The 22,209-nt window shown below is 47.6% G+C and overlaps 1 protein-coding gene across 5 annotated transcripts in view; it reads left to right on the top strand.

The window, feature by feature from the left end:
- The window catches only part of LOC308396149 (uncharacterized protein), a 55,451-nt gene that overhangs the window by 6,000 nt on the left and 27,242 nt on the right, over nucleotides 1-22,209 (top strand). For 3 of the 5 annotated variants that reach the window (XM_080881257.1, XM_080881255.1, XM_080881253.1), the window contains exons 1-4: nucleotides 7,489-7,671; nucleotides 17,183-18,381; nucleotides 18,867-19,292; nucleotides 20,996-21,203. In XM_080881257.1, the coding sequence (XP_080737383.1) occupies nucleotides 17,341-18,381; nucleotides 18,867-19,292; nucleotides 20,996-21,203 (1,675 nt within the window). In that variant the 5' untranslated portion in view covers nucleotides 7,489-7,671; nucleotides 17,183-17,340. Of the gene's footprint in view, nucleotides 1-7,487; nucleotides 7,672-17,182; nucleotides 18,382-18,866; nucleotides 19,293-20,995; nucleotides 21,204-22,209 lie in introns of those variants that run through there. The other 2 variants (XM_080881256.1, XM_080881254.1) reach the window with 2 other exon arrangements.

Below are 22,209 nucleotides of genomic sequence, written 5' to 3'. Positions count from 1 at the left end.
TTCAGAAATCTCTCAGTCAGAACATGCTATATCATGCTTAGGTAACTAGCGAAACTAGCGAGCTAACTTCCGCTAGCTTCCTGCTAACTTCTAACTCCGTTAAATGTAATAAATTTTGTTTTCATGGATGCCTGGAAGTTAAACTTCATAGTTACACCTGGTAAAGCAGCAATGCTGATCGTTTTATTAAAGATGAAAGAATTTAGACAGTTTTTAACTCTCAGTGATGCTGCAGTGTTGTTTGACCTGAAGATACGGAGTTTAGGACCCAGATTACTCCCAGATTTAAGAGCATCTTAGTCCGACAAATATGACAATAACGACGGCCGCTTGCACGTTCTGCAAAAAAATGTGCTTTGTTGTGTATCTGACGGACAAACACCAAACCAGTTCCACATCACTGAAGTTGCACCATTTTTACAAACCAATTCTGGTTCATCTGTTTCACTCAACAATCGGCCATGTGCGTATGAAAACAAAGGCACTGCGCATGCGCGTTTTACTCATATTCTATCGCAATATTTCATTTTCCTATCGTTGCCTAACATTATACCGGTATTACCGTGAACGGTATAATATGGCCCAGCCCTAGTCCCAACCTCACTGTGTGATGGCTCGGTGTCATACGTGATAGGTCGCTGTGAGACAGGCTCTACCTGAGCTCCTTGCTCACCTGTAAAGGCTGATGCGTGTGTTTATGGGTAAACTGTATGTTTGGTGGATGTAAACGATGCCCACTACAAACTGGGTCTCAAACAGGAGAATATCTTATGTTTTTTTTAATGGTTTGGCACAGCAGGCAGCCATCAGGGAGCACTGTGGGAAATCAGGACAATCATATCAGCAATAAAGTTAAAAAGTTGGGATAATAATAAAAAATCAGGAACAGTGTTCATTTTGATGACTTTAATTGCTGACAGTAGGTTTGACTGGTAACACAGCTCACGCAGTCTGATTGTGTTTGATTGTTCTGAGCAGTGGAAGTAATGAACAGTGAGACGTGACAGCAGGGGTCAAACTTTCCCTTTGACCCTCACAGCAAATCTGTCCAATCCTAATTTAACTTCGTGCTCTGCTTCAGCTGAGCTCCAGATTTTTCTTCTAGAGCAGCTTTGAACGTCTGACATAAAAGAGCTGAAGTGAAGCCAAATGTCAAACGCAATGAGAAGTGATCGTTGCAAACACGGCCGAGCTTTTGCTGCTGTTTGTCATCTTTGATGGGTTTCTGTCCCGTTCCTGGTGGACCGGAGCTTTGTTGGGTTTTTGGAGGACTACCCTTAGGTGGCAAAAGTACCGACATTCTGTACTTAAGCAGAAGTACAAATACTACTGTTAACAATCCTCCAGTAAAAGTTGAGGTACTGATTCAACTTCTTTACTCAAGTAAAAGTGGAAAAGTACAGGCTCTGGAATCTACTCAGAAAGTAAAAGTAGCTCTTTGGAGGACGTTTCTACTTTAGTGCAAAGCTAACGCAAAATAATATCAGTAGATGGGACTCCAAACTTTACTCTAACTCTATTTTTATTCTAATTATACTCATGAATCTTCAGATTCATGAGTGTGTGTGTGTGCGTGTGTGTGGACACTTTGCAGCTCTCAGATGTGCTGGATGCTGGCTTTGGATCATTTGTGAGGGAGCAGCAGGTTTAAATGTGCGTGCAGCTGTTTTTGTTGCGTGCACATGTGTGTTTCTGTTAGCAGTGGAGCTGCCGGGCGTCTGCAGCTCTAATCCCGCCACTCCTCGCGTTCGGCATTCTTGTGGTGGGAGACTGAGAGCTGTTCTCTGCCCGGACTTGTCGCTCAGATTAACACAGTCACTCTGACTGATGACGCTTTTGTCCACGAGCAGATTAACAACACAAACATCTTTGAAGCCGACCTAAACCTGTAAGTGACGGTTTGACTTCTAATTCAACCACAATGAGCGTTTACAGTCGGTCTGGATCCGGTCGGACAAAAGTGGATCTGCTGTCTCGTGGGAGACTCGGCTCCCCGAGCTTTGCAGGGCTCGGTCTCTGTGAATGAACTGATGGACCACACAGCTCGCAATTGGAGGAAAATCTGCAGTTTCCCAAACTTAAAATTATTAAGTTTGAAGTGGATTTCATGAGTAAATGTGTGAAACTTGAGTGGGAGTGGTCAAAGGTGGCGAATCCTCTGTCGAGCTGGCAGCGGGGATTCTGAAAGTGATGGTGTTGATGGCGGTGGATCAGGTGACTGCGGTGTTGTTACACGCTGCATCGCGGTGAGACGACAGAAGCAGCTCTTTAAATTTGCAGGGTTTACATTAGAGATGGACCGATCCGATATTACGTATCGGTATCGGTCCGATACTGACCTAAATTACTGGATCGGATATCGGAGAAAAATAAAAAATGTAATCCGATCCATTAAATATCACGAAAGCACCTCACAAAACTTGCAACACGCCGTAACTCACCTCAGAACGTTAGCAGTCGGAGCAGTATGCATCACGTGATAGAGCGGCTGTGGCATGCGGGACCTGTCGGTGGTCTGGATAGCATGTGGAGCTTCGCTAGCAACCTGGCATTTCATCTCCGACAAAGTTATCCCCGAGAGAAGTAAAGCAAGTGTGTAAGTCCATCTCTGAATGTAAAGCATTCCTGCGTTAAGCTTAACAAGCGATATATGGAGCGACTGCCTCTTCTTGCTGCTACTTCAATCATGAAACTGCTTAACGATCAGCTGATCGGCTTTTCTGTCGCGAGTCCGTCTTTGCTTTTGGTCCACTTTGCACCAGAAAGAGGAAACCAGCGGCTGAACAACAGCAGCACGTTTAAGCTTGATCAGCTGTTGTTAGAATTTATTTAATATTACTTTCTACACCAGGATCTTTTTCTACGTAGCTGACGGCTGGTAACTGTGCAGGGGCGGATCTAGCAAAGTTTAGCCAGGGGGGCCGATAGGGCATTAACAGGGAAAAGGGGGCACAAAGACATACTTTTCTTTCTTATTCTCATTTAAAATGTCGAGCTTTTAATAAATAATTATCTGACACCCAAAGTTTTAATTTGATGTAAAATGAATAGAAGTCAATTACTGTATATAGTGACTATTAAGTCTAATATATATACCCTAGTAAGCTATAGTACTTTTTCCTTTGGGAAGGTACCATCTGTGCAGTCTGCAATTTTGTTGAAGAAAGATGTTGAATCTATTTAATATTTCTTGAAAAATAATTGATTTCTGTGCATTTTTTTTCACACTGCATCAAATTAAGGTTGATTACGTCGATTAAGCATCATGAGGTGGAGCGTGAGGGGTGGTTCCCTATTTTTTATTTATTTATTTTTGTTGTTGCTGGGAGTTGGAACCCTATTAGTTAGGTTGCTTAATATTTCTGCTAAGTACTCTTTAAAATACCAGAATAGGGAGGATGGTGTAGGTCTAAGTTTATTAGATTGATCAGTATTGCTGAACTATGAAATCTTTTTTTTTGCATACAGGTATAACAGAATAGCTTTAGTGTAGTTGTTGTTTTAAACTTGAGTATGAACTTATACAAAATGCAGCAAGATATTTAAAAAAACAGTTTTGTTGATTAAAAAACACTATATCGGATTCATATCGGTATCGGCAGATATCCAAATTTATGATATCGGTATCGGACATAAAAAAGTGGTATCGTGCCATCTCTAGTTTACATATTTGGACACGACAGAAATAAACCAACCTCAGATAAATCAAAGTCCGACACATTAAACTGAGTTATTGTTTAATAAAAATCTGAGTGCGGGAATCCTGAGGCCACACAGCGAGAAGCTGAGCCAGGAGCTGCTGATGGTCATCAGACTGAGCACGCCTGTGAAAGCAGACGTGGGAGTGTTCAGATGTGCGAGGACGTGATGCGAGGGAGGAAACATCAGCAAAGACCTCAGAGAAACAAACGCCGCTGCTGCTCATCAGTCGGGGCGTTTTAAGGTCGTTTCAAAATAATCTGAAGTCCGTCGTTCTTCAGAAACGTGATGTCAGAGTATCCAACCCTCAGGTTAAAGTTCACGACGGCACAAATTTAAAATCCTGTGAGGTTGTTGATCGGTGCAGTCCTGGAGTTAAAGGTTTTCCCTCTTCCTGTTGATTTCCTATGCAGACACACACACACACACACACACACACACGTCGGGTATTCATATCTTGTGGGGACATCGAGCTGACATAACCTCTCACTAAAACCACATTCTGAGTCTCCAAATTGCCTTCAGACTCATGGGAACCAGGATTTTGGTCCCCATAAGGGCTGCCAGTCCCCACCAGAGATGGGCAGTAACGCGTTACTTGTAATGCGTTACTGTAATCTGATTACTTTTTTCAGGTAATGAGTAAAGTAAGGGATTACTATTGCAAAAACAGTAATTAGATTACCGTTACTTTCCCGTAGGAACGCTGCATTACTGCGTAACTAAAACCGTGATTTTTTTTTTTTTTTTTTTTTTGCGAGAATGTCTCACAACAGTGACGTAAGCGAGTGCGACGTTGGTGACAACAGCTGTGTGCAGATCAACAGTGGATCACATATCGATTGTGGGAGAGAGTATGAGCGTGCAGCGTTTAAAGCGTGGAAGTACTGACCTTACTTTGAGTTTGATTCCATAAAAAGTGACAAAAACATTAGTGTCCGCTGTGCGTGGGAAGAAAACTTCTTTTTACAGCGAAAAAACCCCTAAACTTCCAACAAGCACCGAGTAGCTACGACGTAATGGGAAACTCACAGAGAAACTCACGGATTCTTCCACTGACCGCGGCACACCTGGGTAACCCTCCGCCTGCCCCACTCCTGCTTTACAGGTGAAAATAGAGCAACAGGACCGCTGAGTCTTTGACTTTATTTATTTTCTGCTGTGTTTTACTTGCATCTATTTGAAAGACTGAGTGTAAACACAAAAAATATTTTATTTTATGTGCTGGAATGTGCAGAAAATAGGTTTAAATGTTAAACTAATTTCTTCCAGTCAGAGAATGTTGCATATAATTAAATGTTTGCTTGATGCATAAAGTTAAAAGATTAAAACTAATAAAACAAGTTTTAAAAAGAGACTTTTCCATCTGATTACATTTTGTATGATGGATTATGCAGAAAAAGTAGAATTGGGCTGAGAGATCTATCACTTTATCACCTTTTCAGGTTGTAAATCGTGTTTTTAAAAAGTAACTAAGTAATTAATTACTTTTGAAAATAAGTAATCAGTAAAGTAACGGGGTTACTTTTTGGGGAAGTAATCGGTAATTAGTTACTGATTACTTTTTTCAAGTAACTTGACCAACACTGGTCCCCACAAGTATAGTAAATGTCCAATTCTTGGTCCCCACAAAGATATAAATACACACTTACACGACTATAAGTTTGTGGCAGCTTGAAGGACGGCGGCAGGCGCGGTCCACCTGAGAGACGAGCTGCTGTGGGGAGTCGGAGCTGCCGGTTTATCAGCAAACATTTTCCTTCCTGCGTCAGGCCGGCAGGAGATGATTAGAAAGCCTATTTCAGTCGCAGCCACTCGTCGTTCTGGGACCTGCGAGCTTGTGCTATCTGGGCTCTCGCTGTCTCGAAGTGGCAGGATGTGAAAATGTGCCACAGAAGAGGATCGTGCTCTCTGCCTGGAAGCTTCAGTCGTGGCTCGTACATGTACAAAGTTGACACACGTGCAGAAACGTGTTGATCGTTCTGTGGACACGCCCACGCTTTAACACACGCTCGTGTTCTTCTGTCGCCTTCGTCTGTGTTTGTCCTCTGAGACGTTTTCAATGCTGTGAGTCGCTGTCACACAGCACGGTGAGATCTAAAGGTAATTAGATTACTGTTGGTCATTAGTTTTCCTCTGAACAACCAAACTGTTTGTGCTTCAATAATTTGTGGATAAACTGTGTCACGTAGTTTTGGGTGCAGGAGGCTGCTCGAAGTTTCGGGGTTTGTGAGAGGACTGTGCACGTGACTCAAATATTATAAGAACTCACATTTAAAAATGTGTTTCGCTGAAAAACCGTTAGAATGTGAAGTTTGTGAGAAACAGACGCGTAACATCCTGTCACGCCCAAATTATGACTCCAGCTTTGAGAAGCTGACGCTTGCAGCACAGACGTGGTCGGCGAGGACAGGGTTGGTGAAATTAAGTGGTTTTATTGGCTTTACTGGGTCAGCTGATTGCTCAGTCAGCCATGTTGGATGTTTTGTTGCTGCAGGCTCTCGGCGCTGGCGTCTGCTGGATCATGCAGTGCAGTCTTAACGCGTGTTTGAACGTTTGGATGTTTTTGGTTTTTTGAGATGTGATAAAACTTTGCACTCGAACTTTGTTGGCATTTCTGAAATATGAAGTGACGCTGCCACAGTCCAGCCGGGCGCTACGGCCTCGTGAAACCGAACGATCATCTGTGTCCAGCAGACCGATAACTGAGAGTCACCCAGAACCTTCCTGCGGGTTGTAATAAAAACTCTTCCCCTGCTGGAGTTTCGATTGTCTCTGCTGCCCCCCAAACAGAGCTGATGGAGGCTGACACCAGTAACTATCAGTGCTGGTGCTGCTTCTCCTTGGAGCTTCCTGTTGACGCTCTCATAGTCAGATCATGTTTGTAATGTTGTAAGAATGATGTTCTTTGTAAATCGTTCACTGGTTGGTGATTGTGACATGCCTTATTTTACTGTTATCAGCCATAAATAGCTGCTAGTGAAAGTAGTGTGACGCTGCTCACATGCTGTCTGTGGATGCAGCTTCATGACTAAGCCAGGTAGCTTTACCTGATTGTGTGTGTGTGTGTGTGTGTGTGTGTGTGTGTGTGTGTGTGTGTGTGTGTCATCTGCAGAGTTCTGTTAATAAGACGAATGCCCACCAATAGCAGCCCTGCGCTCGGATCAATTGGCAGGACGTGCATGACTAATTTAAATAATCACTTAGATCTGCTCTCCCATTGGCCCGTCCTCCCCCCTCCCCCTCCTCTACATCAGATTACACAGGATACTTTTCCATTACTCTCACTGGCCTTTTTCCTCCAGCAGTCCCAAACCTTCCTCTCCGTCCTCCCCTCCAAAAAAACACCTAACTCCTGTAACCAATAACAAGGAGGGGGCCCAGTGCTGCTTAGCAACAGCCAACCAAGCTGGAGGGGTCAGCACTGGACCCTCCCGTGTGTTTCAGGGTGGAGGCTGGACCTGACCGGGGTTGGGTTACCTGGCAGACACACTCACGCAACTTCTCTGTAAACATGGGACTGACTTTCCCTCCCACACCAGACCTTGGGGAAGGTGTGTGTGTGTCTGTGCGCGTGTGTGTGTGTGTCTGTGTGTGTGTGTGTGCGCGTGTGTGCCTGCCTCGCACACGTGCACTGTTTCTTGTTACTGCAGCACTGAGCAGCGTGCCTCTGCTCCAGAACCAAAAAGGGAGGTGTATCCCTCCCTCTCTCCCTCCCTCAGTCTCCTCCCTCCCCCTCTCGACCACCGTCACAGCCTGCGTAGCCTTCCCCGTTCGCTCACACACACAGCGGTGACGGGATAATACACAACGCATGAATGTACTGTGCAGCAGGACGAGTGTGTGAGGAGGAGGAGGGTGGTGTGTGTGTTTGAGGACAGTGTGAAGCGAACGAGCTGAAGGAGCTCCCACCAATCTTCTGTTTTTATGCTGGATGTGTTTTTGCAGCACTGCAGGCTGAGAAGGAGAAGAGTAAGTTAAAGCTGCGGCAAGTGTGTGTGTGTGTGTGTGTGTGTGTGTGTGTGTGTGTGTGTGTGTGTGTGTGTGTGTGGGGCATTAGGTCTTGGAGCACGAGCAGTGTGTGCGCACTTTGAATTGTTGGCTGGTGCAAAACAAATGGATCATGTAACATTAACTTGTGTCACAGTTAATCTTTTGCAGCCGGCTTCATTAGCTGTAAACTGTTAACTTCAGAGTAAATAAGCCGACGAAACACTTCTCGTGCTGTAATGAGTCTGATGATGGTATTTAAACTTCCTGCTGCAGCGTCCGCTCTTATGTAAAGTGGAGCTGCTGCACATGGATAAGTAACGGCCGACCGTGGAGACACGGAGGTGATGGCGTGCAGTCCTTCCTTTGGCGTCTGTGATTGTTTCCAGATGCTTTCAGAGGATCGTTCATGTAACTGAATCCTGTACAAATGTACACACAGCTGCAGCACAGACTCACAACTCTGCAGCCACCTCGGAGCCAGTCCAGGCCGATATTCCTGATGACCGCCTTAACGAACGCGGATGGAGCCGTAACTTTCGTCTCCATGGTGACCGGGACATTTAAACCGCACAGCTCGTCTCCAGTCTAACCTGATTAGATTTCCTTTAAAGAAAAACTCAAATTATTTAAACCGCTGAAGCGTTTTGCTGTAAGTTATCCTTCACTGCATGCACAGCATCAAAACAACAAACTGCTTTGGCTCCTCCCACCAGAGCACTAAACAAACATGTTAATTCACATCATGGCAACAATAGTGCACTTACCTGTGTCTCTATGGTGATAACGGACCGGCGAGCATGATTGGTTCTTCTGTTCTCCGGCTGAGCTGATTGGCTCGTTGGGGGAAGCTTCGAGACGAGTGTTTGCATTGGTTCTTACCTGTACAGGTAAACGTGAGGCTGACACCTGCAGTTACATTAATCATTATATGGTTTTAACCCTTTAAGGCCCCTCTGAGCGTTCTGAACATCAGCTAGCACAATAATCTTTGTGCTTGTGACATCAGAGGAGTCGTGCTTCCATAGCATGCATCCAGCTTGTCCAGGTCGCGGTTTCCTTCCACATATGGCTTTGCTGATCCGATCAGCTGTTCATAGCACTTCCTGCGCTGGAATAAACGTCAGCGCGAACTATTTCATGTCCTGGAAGTGACGTCATTTTTCATGGGACACGTAGTTTTTATCCTGCAGGCCTTTCAAAGGTTCCCTGGTGTTTGTGAAAGTCGTGTTGGACTTCATGCTCTCCTGTACGGTTTCTGAGACGCTCAGAACTGAAACTGCTGGAAATCGTTTATTGTGATGCTGTTTGTTTGCAAATTGTTTATAAACATTGGTCTATCTCAAAAATGAAACTATGAAGACATGATTTTGTGCAACTTTTTTGCATTTACAGTCTTGAACTTTCTATAACTAGAAATGTGTTGAAAAAAGTTCAGTTTTTTTGTAGTTTTTTTTTTTTTGCAATTTATGTAGTTAATATGGACGTAATGCCTACATGTTATTATAATCTGCGATATAACAGTTGTATTGATGTATAACCACAAAACCTCTATCCGTCCCACACGTGGGAGATCAATCAATCGATCGATCGAATAAAAGTTTTCATGATATGACAGTTGGAAGCCTCACAGGAGTCATGTGATGCCTCTCAGTGTAACAGGCGTTGCCTCTGATAGGTTGGGTTATTACGCCTGCTGAGAGGAGCCGAGGCTTCGTGGTTCCCAGAGGACGCTGGGTCCGCTTTAGAACGCAGCGCCACATCTGCGTGTCAGAGCGAGGCCTCGTAGCAGCGGTTTTAAATATTAATGATGTCTGGAGAAGCTTGAAATGTGGAAAAATCGGGGAGATTCTCTAAGATCAGCCACAGAGGTGTTTGAGCCCTCCTGTGGGTGCCGTCAGCTTCAGGAACATTTGGTTCATGCAGTGGAAAAAAAACCACATCATGTGTGGGCATTTCTGACCATGTATGGACACGTCATGTGATCTGGGTCTGTATTTTTACCGATGGGAAGCTCTGCAGCTCTATTTCCAGAACAATCCGTCACTGGACTTCTAACAAAAATGTAATGGACTGAAATGAAAACGGCGACAGGAAGAACGGGCCTGCAGATGTAGGTGCTCGTTCTTTAGCACAGGTGTCCACGTGGAACCGTTTGTGTCACTGCGGTAATGAGGCAGCGTTTCCACACCGACCCCATCAGCTGCGCAGGTATTGATCACTGAGCCCGCCCCGAAGGCCAGCTAGCTGGTTACATAACGGCTCCATCCACACGCTGCTGTGTGACCTCTGGACCAGCCGTCATTAGACTGCCATCCAATCAGCTCGCAGCGCTCTCTCTCACCCTCGCTGTCCATTAAGTGTCAGGCTGATGAGAAGTCATCCTCATGCTGTTTCCTCTGAGAGACTGTTCTTCTTACTGTGCTTCAGCTGGTTAATGCAGGGAAATATAGTGACTGTTATGTCATCTGAACACACACACACCTCTGCAGTGCCTGCAGTGTTTAGACAGCACCTCACACGCAGTCGAGCTCGTCTTCTCAGAATGACTAAGCACTTTATTTCTATGGTAACCACGTTCACTGTATCGTGAGTGTCCTTCATGCAGGTGTGTGTGTGTGTGTGTGTGTGTGTGTGTGTGTGTGTGTGTGTGTGCAGTGATGGCAGCTCTGTGCTGTAAGGTGATGCAGTGAGTGTGATGCTGCCAAGTGTTGCTATGAAGGAAAGGTGAGCCTGCTGCCTGTTAACGAGCTCTCTGATTGGCTCGGTGCCGGTGAAATGAGAGCAGAGCCGCAGTCGTTCCTGCACATCAGATGGTTTCAGTTTCGAATAAATCCTGCAGATGGCTCGGTTGGATTTTGTTGTTTTTGAATCATCAGTAGATAAATCCCTTGCTGTCGTTTCACCTGTTGGGATGAAGGGAGGGCCGAGTATGAAGGCGAAGCTGTGGATTTGCTGTCATGAGGGCGCCGTGGGTACCCGCTGAGCGAATGACCTCGAGGATGCGATCTGCAAAAATGAGCTGAAGGGTGTCTCTGCTCAGTGAGCTCGGGCGGTTTAGGTATCGGACTGTAATGTGAAACCGCTCAGGTATCAGGTAGTCTAAGCAGCCTGAGACGTAACATCAGCCTGGAAACCAGACAAATCTGGGAGCTCATGTTTCATTGGCTCTGGCCCTGAATGTGTCTGCCCTCCCCTCGTTTTCAGACAGATTTCCATCTGGCTCCGCCCTACGGTCTTTCTTTTTTCTTGGAAACTCAGATTATGTCATACTCTGTCCAGTTACAGCCTGAATTATTTAGCTGTGTGACAGTGAGAACAAAACCCCGGTGCACACCTGTCACTACCCTGATCTGCATTTAGGCCTCTGAATCGTTTAGTTTCACTTAGTTCTGCAGAATATTTGGACTGAATTTTTGCTTTGAGCTCCAAACCTGCAGTTCCTCTGACGCCCAGCAGAGGCAGCAGTGAGTCAGTCCCCCATGTTAAACATTTCCAGCAGAAATAGACACGTTTGCAGCCTGATACACAAACTGTTTGGTGTCATAGGAAGTTTACGTTATTAGGGGCGTGGCTTCTCTGACTGACAGGTAGATGGTGACACAGGTGGCTGTAGCTGCTAGCTGCCTGCTAAGCTTTAAAGCTAATTGTGCCTGAACTGGACTGTTTGTGCTGTTAGAGCCTTTTGGAGCATGTTAATGACGTCATGTGACCAATAACATGGCTGCTGTGAGGTTACTGTAGTAACAGAGTTAGAGAGCACTAATCAGCAGATATCTCTGGATGCAAAAAGCTAGCTACCATTAGCTGTGTGTGTGTGTGTGTGTGTGTGTGTGTGTGTGTGTGTGTGTGTTGCAGTCACTCTGACCTACAGGTCAGCAGTACACCCGTGCCTCTGACACCTCACCTGTTGTTGGTCATTGTCCTGTAGCGTACAGGTTCGTTTAATGTTTCCTTTTCAGAAGTAATTGATTACTCACAGAACTGGAGATCAAAGTAATCAGAGTATCAGGTTAGAAACAGTTTCTGAGCCCCTCGTGTTGCTGAACAGTGATTTCAGTGCAGTTCCTCCACACGGCTGTTATGAAACGCTGCTGTGAGCTTCCTTCATGTTCTTCATGGTCCAGTGAAGCACAGTCGTCCCTCACAGAGCACAAATATTAACCGACTGCAGCGTCCTGCACTGAGCTCCTCTGCAGCACTCTGCAGGTCACAGCTCCTCACTTCAGTGTGTGTGTGCGCGCTCACAGTCCAATCAGCAGCCTGCATGATAGTTTAGTTCCTGAACTTGAATTGAACGATCAGCTGTAAACAATGGAGCCGACTGTTAGTCACCAACAGCTGCTAGTGCGGCGAGCTGCGGCTGGCACCGCCCACTCTGAGGTTGATCATCGGCTTCTTGTGGACGCTCAGACTGAGGCTCATTAAGGTGAAAAACCACAAAGAACGGAGGAAAAACCTATTTTTATTCCTGAGCAGCTTTGCATGAGTCACAGTTTAAAATGAACCGTGACTCATTCTGAGCTGTGAAATGCTCAGCATGGATGCCTGAAACGACCATATTAGGGATGTCCCCTCTTGATGACATCATATAGATCCAAGAGTAGGAAAAAGAGTTTTTGGCTCAGAGGGATTCCTCGCTCTTGAACACCGACTCAACGTGAACAGGAGGCGTGACAGAAAACAGGAAAAGTCATGTAGGCGGTGAGAGAACCTGCACCTAAAATCACAACAGACGAGCTTTTCCTTCACTAACCTGGAGGTTAAAGAACAGTTGGAGCACATTCGGTGCTAAAGCAGGCTTTGCAAACAATTGGATAAGCGTGCGCTCAACAAGGCGCTGAAGGAAGAGAAAAAGGAAGTGATGGCGCTCTGTTTTCCTGCCGTGACCTCGAACACCAGCAGCCTGTTTTTGTGGCGTCTGCAGAGGTTTGAGGACAAACGTGCAGAGGAAAGACGACAGATTTCCAGGTTCACGTGTTAAAACATTGTTTTGTTTTAACCCCAGGAGCTCGGGTTGGTTTCCATTCCATCATCTTTGTGTGGTTCATTGTGCAACGCTAAGAAATGATGAGTTAAACAAACGGTCTCCCTCCTGCTGAGTGTTTCACATTCAGATCAGAGTGAGGTCAGCCTCCATCGCAGAAGCTGATTCATTCAGTGTTTGTGATTATTAGAGCCAACCAAAGAAACCCCTACATCAGGGTCTGCTGTGCTGCTGCCAGAAAGGCTGAGGGCTGTCCTTATGAACAAAACAAACACCCCCTGCTGAGCTGCTTTAAAAGCCTGAAAGGACAAGCAGAAGTCAGACGCAAAGCTGCACCTCTCGAGTTCAGACCGACTCAGAGGAGAATCAAGTTTTAAAAGTCGGTGTTGCTGGTCAAAAAAGTTTGTTTTTTTTCTGTTACTGCTGATAGAAATATGAGACTTTTACTAAATAAGAACATGAGAGCAGACTGTAACAGATACTGCTCTGTTAAAAAGCAGAGCTGAGAGAAAGTAACAGTGGGGGCGGAGCCTAGAGCAGCACAGAGGAAAGTGCAGAGTCGAAGGCTGTAGCTGCTAGCTCTCTGCTACGCTGCACCTCAGCGGGACCTCTGCACCGTGTTCGTGCTGTTGGAGCGTTTTTAATAACATCATCTGACCAATAACACGGCAGCTGTGTGGTTACTGTACTGACAGATGGTCCAAGGAGGCGGAGCTCCAGTTTTCAGTGAAATTCTAGAATTTTATTTGGATGTTTCTGAGGAATAATTAGCAGCTGTGTGAGGTTCACATAGCTAAGCTAGCTAGCGTTAGCTAATAGTTATAAACAAGCACCAACGTTCACGCCAGAAGCAAATGGGTGACAACATGGTGGCTAATTCCATCTTTTATATACAGTCTTTGCAGTGTCCTCTCTTTTGAGCGTGGCGTCTCAGTTATTTCCTGTTACGACCCCACTCTCCCTATAAGTAGTCTCATTTGTCTGTTATATTTTAAGCACATCTCTGCATGATATTGTATCCTTATTAACATTAAAGAAAACAAAAGAAACGTAGATCAACTTCAATCAAAGAATATCTTTAACATTTTTTTGTCTGAAAATTTGTCTGAAATTTAAGAAAATAAAACCTTATTCAAACTAAAAACATTTGACTGACTTGAACCATCTGCTTCTGAATAATAAAATGAAAGAAACTCAATAAATGCAGGTCCTCAAAAACTCACTCGGGCCTCCTCAAACATATAAAACACTTTAACCGAGTCAGAGTGAAGCCGAGCGCTACAGACGCACCGCCACATTTCCTCGTCTTAGCTTTCTGAGACTTTTGTTTGTCCCGTCATCTCCGCCTGTCTTTTCGTCACTGTTAAATATTTTTCTTGAGGGTTTGTTTGCTGCACTTTGTGTCTCCTGCTCTGTGCTGTGTGTGCGCACGCTCGGTGCAAAAAACCCTGCCACCTGCTGTAGTGGATGTGCAATTACACTTTATTCTAGCACAGCAAACCAAGCCCGTTCCCGGCATCAGCATAATGTTTGTGATCTGTTGTAGATGGACTGCTGAGCAGGATTTACTACCCTACACTACTTCAGTGTACGTGATGTTAGCCGTGGATGCTGATCTGGGGTCTTTGGCTGCTTTCGTATAAACCTGTGTTGTGGAGCTCGTTGGGCTCCGGGTGCTGTTGATAAGGGCCACCCTGTGCTGCCAGAGCAGCTCTGGTAGGAATGATTTTGTAAAGCTGGACTAAGACGCATAAAACACTTTGACTGTGTTCGGCTGTAACAGGTCAATCAAAATGGTTAAATCAGTGAATTTTGTGGATTTACTGATGCATGTTGATTCCCTCGTGGTCGCTGGGCCTCTCGTGCTGCTCGTTTCCTTTTCCACTCCATCCACTCTGGACTTAACCTGCTCGACAAGCGTAGCAGGGACCTTAGCTTAGATTAGCCCCATTATTCCCTCACACACACACACACACACACACACACACACACACACACACACACACACACACACACACACACACACTGCCAGAGGCTGGTGGGGAAACTGATCCTAACAGGAGTGGATGAGTCGTTTGGTTGTTGGAGGAGAGCTCAGGATCTTTCGGTTCAGTTTCGAGGCTTCGTGTCAGAGAGAGCGGCGTCTCGCTCTGATGGAGGATGGTTCCCTCTGTGCCTTTCCTTCTCTGCACGGAGAACAGTGCGGTCATCAGTTTGGATCATTAATTTCATTTGACTTTATCTGATAGTCAGAGTGAGGAGTGTCTGCAGTCTGAGTAAAGCTCTGAAATAAGGCTAAAATGAGCGGTCGTCAGGCTGTGTTTGAGTGCACGGTCTGCGATGGCCTGAGGGCATTCACTCTGTCAGAGCTGGGACAAACAACTCACCTGAAAGGAATTCATCACCACAAATCCATTTTTATGTGCACAGACGTGCAGTGAATGCACCAGGCGATCTAATGCGAGCTTGTAGTTTAGCTTGGAGTTTAAAAGATCCAGGATCAGCTGATCCTGCTTACCGGTCAGTGTCTGAATCCAGCAAGCAGCAGTTTGGATGATGAGAGCATGATGTGCTTTATTCCTAACAACACGTGACACAAACAGTGCAAACATGCAGCTCAGAAGTGCAGCGACAGCAGCGAGAGGCTGCTGCAGCTCTCACACAGGTGAGCGCAGGTGTCGGTCACTCTGCTGCTGGAGACGCTGAACCTTCCCAGAGTCTCTGATGTTCACAGCAGGTGAACTGCAGACACCTGAGAGAGGAAGTGAGGTGATGCTGACAGCGTCTGCCTGAGCTCAGCTTGTGCATTATGGAGGCGCAGAGACTGAAGGGATTAGGCAGCACAGGGCAAAGTGATGCACGTCTCAGCTCCGAGCTAATGACACATCAAAGCTATAAGAATAAAACATCTTTATCATAGTCGCAGGTAAGCAGAGAAGTCTGTCTCTGTCTTTTTGTCCTTTTAAACACAAACAGAGGGAAATGTTGTGAGTTCAGTGAGGAAGTGTTTCCTGCAGCAGCCTGACAGCGAGTGTCACCCACAGGCTCTGCTGCCATTACCGGATAATGGAGCAGCAGCGCTGTCCTGGATCTGAGCGCCTTTATTAGCTGCTCCTCTTTCTTTGTCCCTGACACACAGACACACACACAGACACGCACACACATGCACGCACACACACACACACATGCACGCACGCACACACACACACAGACACACGCACGCACACACACAGACACACACACAGACACGCACACACATGCACGCACACACACACACACATGCACGCACGCACACACACACACAGACACACACACAGACGCACACACACACACAGACACACACGCACACACACAGACACACACACACAGACACACACGCACACACACAGACACACACACAGACGCACGCACGCACGCACACACGCACACACGCACACACACACACACAGACACACACACGCGCACACACACACACAGTTGTGCTTTCATATCCTTGTGGGGACATCTAATTGAATGCTTTCCCTACCCACTTATCCCATCCCTCAGCCTGACCGTAACCCAACTGTGACCCTGACACTAAAACCACGTTCTGAGCCTCAAAAATACCTTCAAACTGGTGAGGACGGGCACTTTGGTTCCCACAAGTATAATAAACTTGAGAATTTTGGTCTCCACAAAGATTACATGGTAATTACATGAGTACATGGTAAACACACACACATGTAGGCAGAAACGCAGACAGCAGGTCAGATTTTGGTGCGTGATGAACTTTGAAGGTGTTGCTTACCTGTCGGGGTTCTGACTCTGTCGTCTTTTTGCTGCAGTGATCAGTGCAGCCTGCAGAGGGCAGCGTTTCTCAACTTTCACTGCCCGTTGTTGCAGCAGCAGCAGTTTTAATGCACACTCAGAGCTTTGCTTCCTGATTGGATGAATCCTGAGCACTTTTCTTCTGCCTGGTTCTTTGTGACAAGCCTCTGGAAACCTCGTCTGTCAGGGAGAGACCGCTCTCATGCACGAGACGACGACGATGATGATGATGATGATGATGGACAGGATAACTTTGTTGACTGATCAGTATATGAGATGTTTACCTGAAGCAGCTGCAGCTGATGTTTGTTTTCTTGTTTTCTGCGCAGGTTAAATGTTAGATGACGATGTGAAGACTTTCAAACTTGCTTCATGAGTCGGTGTCGAGCTGTTATTTGCTCGGTGACAATCTTTCACTTGATATCTGACCAGAGGATCGAAGCGGTATTGCCGTGATGCTTCTTACTGTCGGTGACCTCGCCGTCAATAAGATGATGCTGACAGGTGCAGAGGCAGCTTCTATGATTGCATTCACGTTCGTCCTGTTGAAAGTTTTGCTTCTTTGATTGTTGGCCGGAGTGTCGTTAGAAGGAATTTAGCCGATACTAACGTGCTGCTCTTCTTCAGCTCTGGTAATGATGAAGATTAGCTGCTGATGTTCGATCAGAGTCTAAACTGTAACTCTCTGTCTCCCTGCAGACTCTGGAACGTTTCCAGGTTCCTGAAAAATGTTTCAGAGCCACGATGTGAGGATCCGTCAGAGCGGTCGAGCCTTCGTGGAAGCGTTGGGGTGTGACTGTGTCGGTGGAAAGAGCGCAGCGCTGTGACGTCCTGACCGCGAACTTCCTGCCCTCGAGATGAGCGCCTCCGAGCCCGCTAACAGTGTCCCCGTCAGGGGCGCGGGCGGCATGAAGCTCCCTCTCCACAGTGCGGGAGACCACAACGGGAATGCTTTCCCAATTTCGTCTTCCTCCTCTTCCTCCTCTTCCTCATCCTGCCTCGGGGAGTCGTCTCCTGAGTCGCTGCGGAGTCTGAGCGGGGGCAGGACCGACAGCCCGCTGGACTACGACATGTTCGACGTTACCCTGACGGCGGTGAAAACTGTGACTCTGAAGTCTGTCGTTTCAGACTGGGCGCCCGAGGAGGAGCGTAACCCGGACGACGGCGATGACGGTGACGACACCTCGTTGGGGAAATCTCAAACCGTGACGGAGTCCAACGACAACTCCGTGTCGGTTTACCTGGACGCCAACGGCGACGACTACCACCAGGACAGCTGGAACGACAACCTGACACTCGCCCGATCGCTGACAGGAAACGGCGGCCTCATCAACGAGGACGTCAGCAGTGGAAGCAGTAACGGGAGAAGGCGCAGCTCCTCACCTCCAGACTCAGACGCAACAGAAGTCCCTGCTGATGATGATGATGAAGAGGAGGCGTTGTTTGTGTCTGTGAGCTCTGATGTGGACGTGCAGAGAAGCAGTGCGATGATCGCGAGCTCAGGTGGTCGGTCAGGTGACGGCGTCCAGGTGACGGAGGAGGAGGTGGGCGGGCCTGCGGTCCACTGTCCTCCAGAGCCGTCCACAGGACGTCACGCAGATCCTCCAGCCTCTGAACACCTCAGTGAAGACACACAGATGTCGACTGAAGATGTTAAGAAAACGAGCTCTCCTCCACCTGAAGAGGCTGAAACGGGTGTAGTGGGCTCCAAACCTCCGCCCTCCCAGCCTGACATGAGTCTGGCAGCAAGACCCAGACCTGCTCCCAGGTCAGCCGCCTCCACAGCTGCCAAACCGCCCGGTCCAGAAGCAAAGAGGGTTTCCAGAGTGGACTTAAAAACAGTCAGAGCTAAAGTGGGATCACGCTCCGCCCCCTCCCCACCGAAACCTGCCACCCAGGTACACGGCAGCCAGGTGTTACTGTGTTTGCTGCACCTCCACCCCGACGTTCAGGGTCACTCGAAATGTTTTATGTGATAGACAACAAGTAATGTAATCACTGATTATTACTGGAACACCTGCACAGGTACACAGACCCATAATCAGCATAATCCATGTTAGCATGTTAGCATGTTAGCATGTTAGCATCGACCTGTAGTCCCAGATTTCACTGAAAGTTTCCTCCAACAAGTCGGTGTAGCAGGAAGTGTAGTGCAGCTGCTCCCTGCACAACACCTGAACACAGGTCACATGGTCACTGACCAGTGTCACGTCACATCACATAAAAACCCTCAAAGTAATTTATTACTTGGCTTAGAAAAGAGTAAAGGGCGTGTTTAATAGAAGCACACAGCAGGGCCTTCTTTAAGTGAGCCCACACTCTGAGCTGTTGCTTATCAGGTGACATGAACACTCTGACATTTTCAAATGTGTCTTCTACTCAGAATAAATCTGCCCCGTCCAATGGGAAGAGAGCTGTGGTGAGGAAGGAGGTGCAGGCTGGTGATGGAGGTAAAAGACAGCGGTCGTCGGCAGGACCCATCAAAGTGGCTGTGATCAGAGCAAAGAGCAGGAACATCAAGCCAAACCACAGGAAAGCAGCCGGGGAGCCGACCGTGCCGCAGGAGAAGAGTTTATCCGTCAGCCGAACCCTGTCCACTTCGACCAGCTCGCTGGGCTCCGAGGTCGCTGGGGAAAAACGCCTGAATGCTCCCAGGAAGGCTGACCGGGACGTGCCCGATAAATATGGAAAACCTGATGAGGGGGAAGCAAAATGCCCAAGTGAGGAGTGTGTGGAGGGGCAAACGGAGGGCTCAGGAGAGGCTTCGGTGTCGGCAGCCGCTGTGGAGAAACCACGGACGCCTACCAGGGTGAGTATGAAGAAGACGTGAACTGCACTCGTCTGCCTCATGAGAGTTTAAACATGTCGTTTTGCACACGAACGATCCGGGAACTCTGGCGGCTCGAGGTGCAAGAAGTAATTCGATATGTGCTTATTGTTGGCAGCACATCTGTGACATAACAGAGTGTCTGCATGTGAGGACGGAGGAGAGGTTTCCTCTCTGGAAACGGTTCAACACATGCAACACACATGAAGCGTGTTTATATACACACGCAAGTCTTTTTAAGCTTTTGCTGGGACAGAGAGCAGAGCTTAAACTGCCTCAGGGTGGATTTGAACATTAGCCCGGGTCGCTGCTCCACCCGCTGAGTTGGTATCGTCACCTCCATCCACGATATTTAATCCTTAACCAATCACAGGTGGTGTTTGAGCCACACCGTACTTTTATATCATATCAAAATAAAAGCTGCAAGACGTTAATGTTAAAGTTCCCAAGAAATGTCCGTCTGCAGGGCCTCCTGCACGCTGTGGCGTCCAGTCTGTGACCTGAGCTCAGGATTTACTTTGAATTCGTGTGAAGGCGGCATGTGGCGCAACAGGGCGAGCTGGATGCAGCGCTGGCGTGAACGTTTCCTCGTCAGCTGATGAGTTTGAAGCTCGAGGAGATGAAAGATGAAACGAGCTTCCTGATAAATAACTGCGAGTTTTAGCTGCGCTGATGATGCGCTGAGTTTACAGGAGGGAGCGGTATGTGCACGGCGAGCGTGCACGGTCTCTGGTATGTGTTTTTGAAGATGTGTAAAACCTGCTGTCACAGGCCGCCCCGGGGGCGGGGCAGATACCTGTTAAACCCTGCTGTGAGAGTACGAATGTTTAAAGGGACACGTCACCACATAATCATCTGTGCACAGCTTAACTGCACGCTTCCTTCTGCAAAGCGATGTGGTTGGTGGCTGTAGTGTGGCGGGGAAAGTAGTTCCCGTCTGATTAGTAATGAATTCTTCAGAGGAGGTTCACGGCACAGTTTCATGTCCCGTAAATATCTGAATATTCCACACAGACCGCGCACATGTGGTTTGAGTCGGGCCGACGTGACACTTGAGTTTATTTTGGCAGTGATGACGGAAACGCTGCTGCACGCGTGCGCTCCATCTTTTCATGTATTACCAGACAATCAGCTGTGCTGCCAGCTTGCATGTTAACACATGATTTAGGGTGAACGCTGCAGTAATCCGCCGGCTCGGCCGAAGGAGGCTCCGAGGTTTCTGATCGGAGTCAATAAAGCAGCTGCTGAGCAGCAGTTTCTACAACACACACACACACACACACACACACACACACACACTCTCTGCCATAAACTCGCTCCATGTGTGCTCGTGTACTCAGAGGGGGAGGAACATGGAGGGGTGGGGGCGGGGAGAGAGAAAGCTCCTGGCCCCGTCCGAGCTCGGGTTCTCGAGGGGAGTGTACGACACAATGGCAACTGTTTTTGCCCTCCTCGTAGTTGCAGCACACTCCCAGTTTCCCTCCTCCTCATTTCCTTCCCTCCTTTTCCTCCTCCCCTCCAGTTTAAAAAAAATCTCTCTCTCTCTCTGTCACTCCTCCCCTGCTTCGCTCGTCCACATTTCCGACTCCGAGTGGGGAATGGCTAACACCATGGTCTCGCTCTGCAGCTCCGAGCTGGGGCCCCTCGGCTGGGACGCCGTCACTAAACGTCAGCTCTTCTTACAGAAAGTCTCCTCCAAGCTGGGACCCAGCCCCAGGCCTCAGGGAAGAGGCACCAGAGCAGACCGCGGGCCCTCGGGACCAGCTCCGGGCTCAGGGACCGGACCTCCAGGTCAGGGGAGCCCCGGACCCAGGCAAGCCCAGATGGATGGCTCCACGCTGGGAAAAGGTGGGCCGAGTGCTGGGAGTGGAGCTCCAACCACCAAGAGTCAGAGTGAGTCAGTGCAGTGCCTGCTCTCTGAGCACATACCTGACACACACACACACACACACACAGCAGAGACCTAACATACAGTGAGTTTGCAGCTGATGGTTTTGTTTTAGCTGCAGTTTTGCAGAACTTTAATTTATTCGTGTGTGTGTGTGTGTGTTTTAGTTCCCTGTTGCTCTCGGAGGAAACACTCGGGGATGTTTTGTCCTCAGGCTGGTGTTTACTTCCTGTTTGTTCTTCCTTGTTTGTGTTTTTCGTGATGATGCGTGTGGAGACGTCAGGTAAACTGCTGCTGAGGAGACTTGACTTAAACAGTGCTGTGGGCTCTACAGGGGGTCCAGTGGCCTGTAATTCCACGTGTGTGTGTGTGTGTGTGTGTGTGTGTGTGTGTGTGTGTGTGTGTGTGTGAGAGCAGCTTGTTTTCCAGAGTCACTGAGCCGCAGCGTCATTTACATAGCTGAAAATGCAGATGTGCCTGTTGTGGACGGAGTATTTGTGTGGAGACTCTGTGTAAAGGTCACGTTCTGCTGGACAAAAGCTCGTCTGTCCTCGTCGCTCACACTCGGGAACAAACGGACGTCTCTTGACCTGAAGACGGAAATCTAATGAATGGATTCTTCTCTGTGTTTGAGAGTCTGCACTTTGGATTTTTGCTGCAGGGGGAAATAAGCAGCGCTGAAATCTTCTTGCTAATAAGGATGCAGCTCGCCTTCGTGACTGTGCGATCATCTGTAAGGTTGGTGGGGTTGTGCAGGCAGCACACAGCTGTCACAGCTCCTGTGAACTGGAATCGAGTCATGCTCCACGTCGCCACAGACACTGGGACGGTTGAGTCTGCAGCTTCCAGGTCTGAAAGTTGGACCCAGTGCAAGATTGCCTTAAACCTGCGTTCTTGTTAATGTCCAGCAGGGGGCGGTGGCTCTGAAGTATCACTGTGACCTCAGCAAACACTTTCCTGCTGAGTTTGTTCTCTCTGTTTAACTCTTGAAACAGAGCAGTCAGACTGGAA

The sequence above is a fragment of the Rhamphochromis sp. 'chilingali' genome (assembly GCF_963969265.1).
Source record: "Rhamphochromis sp. 'chilingali' genome assembly, chromosome: 4".
NCBI lineage: Eukaryota > Metazoa > Chordata > Actinopteri > Cichliformes > Cichlidae > Rhamphochromis > Rhamphochromis sp. 'chilingali'.
Note: the sequence above shows the minus strand (reverse complement) of the source record. Positions and strands in the feature narration are given on the sequence as shown.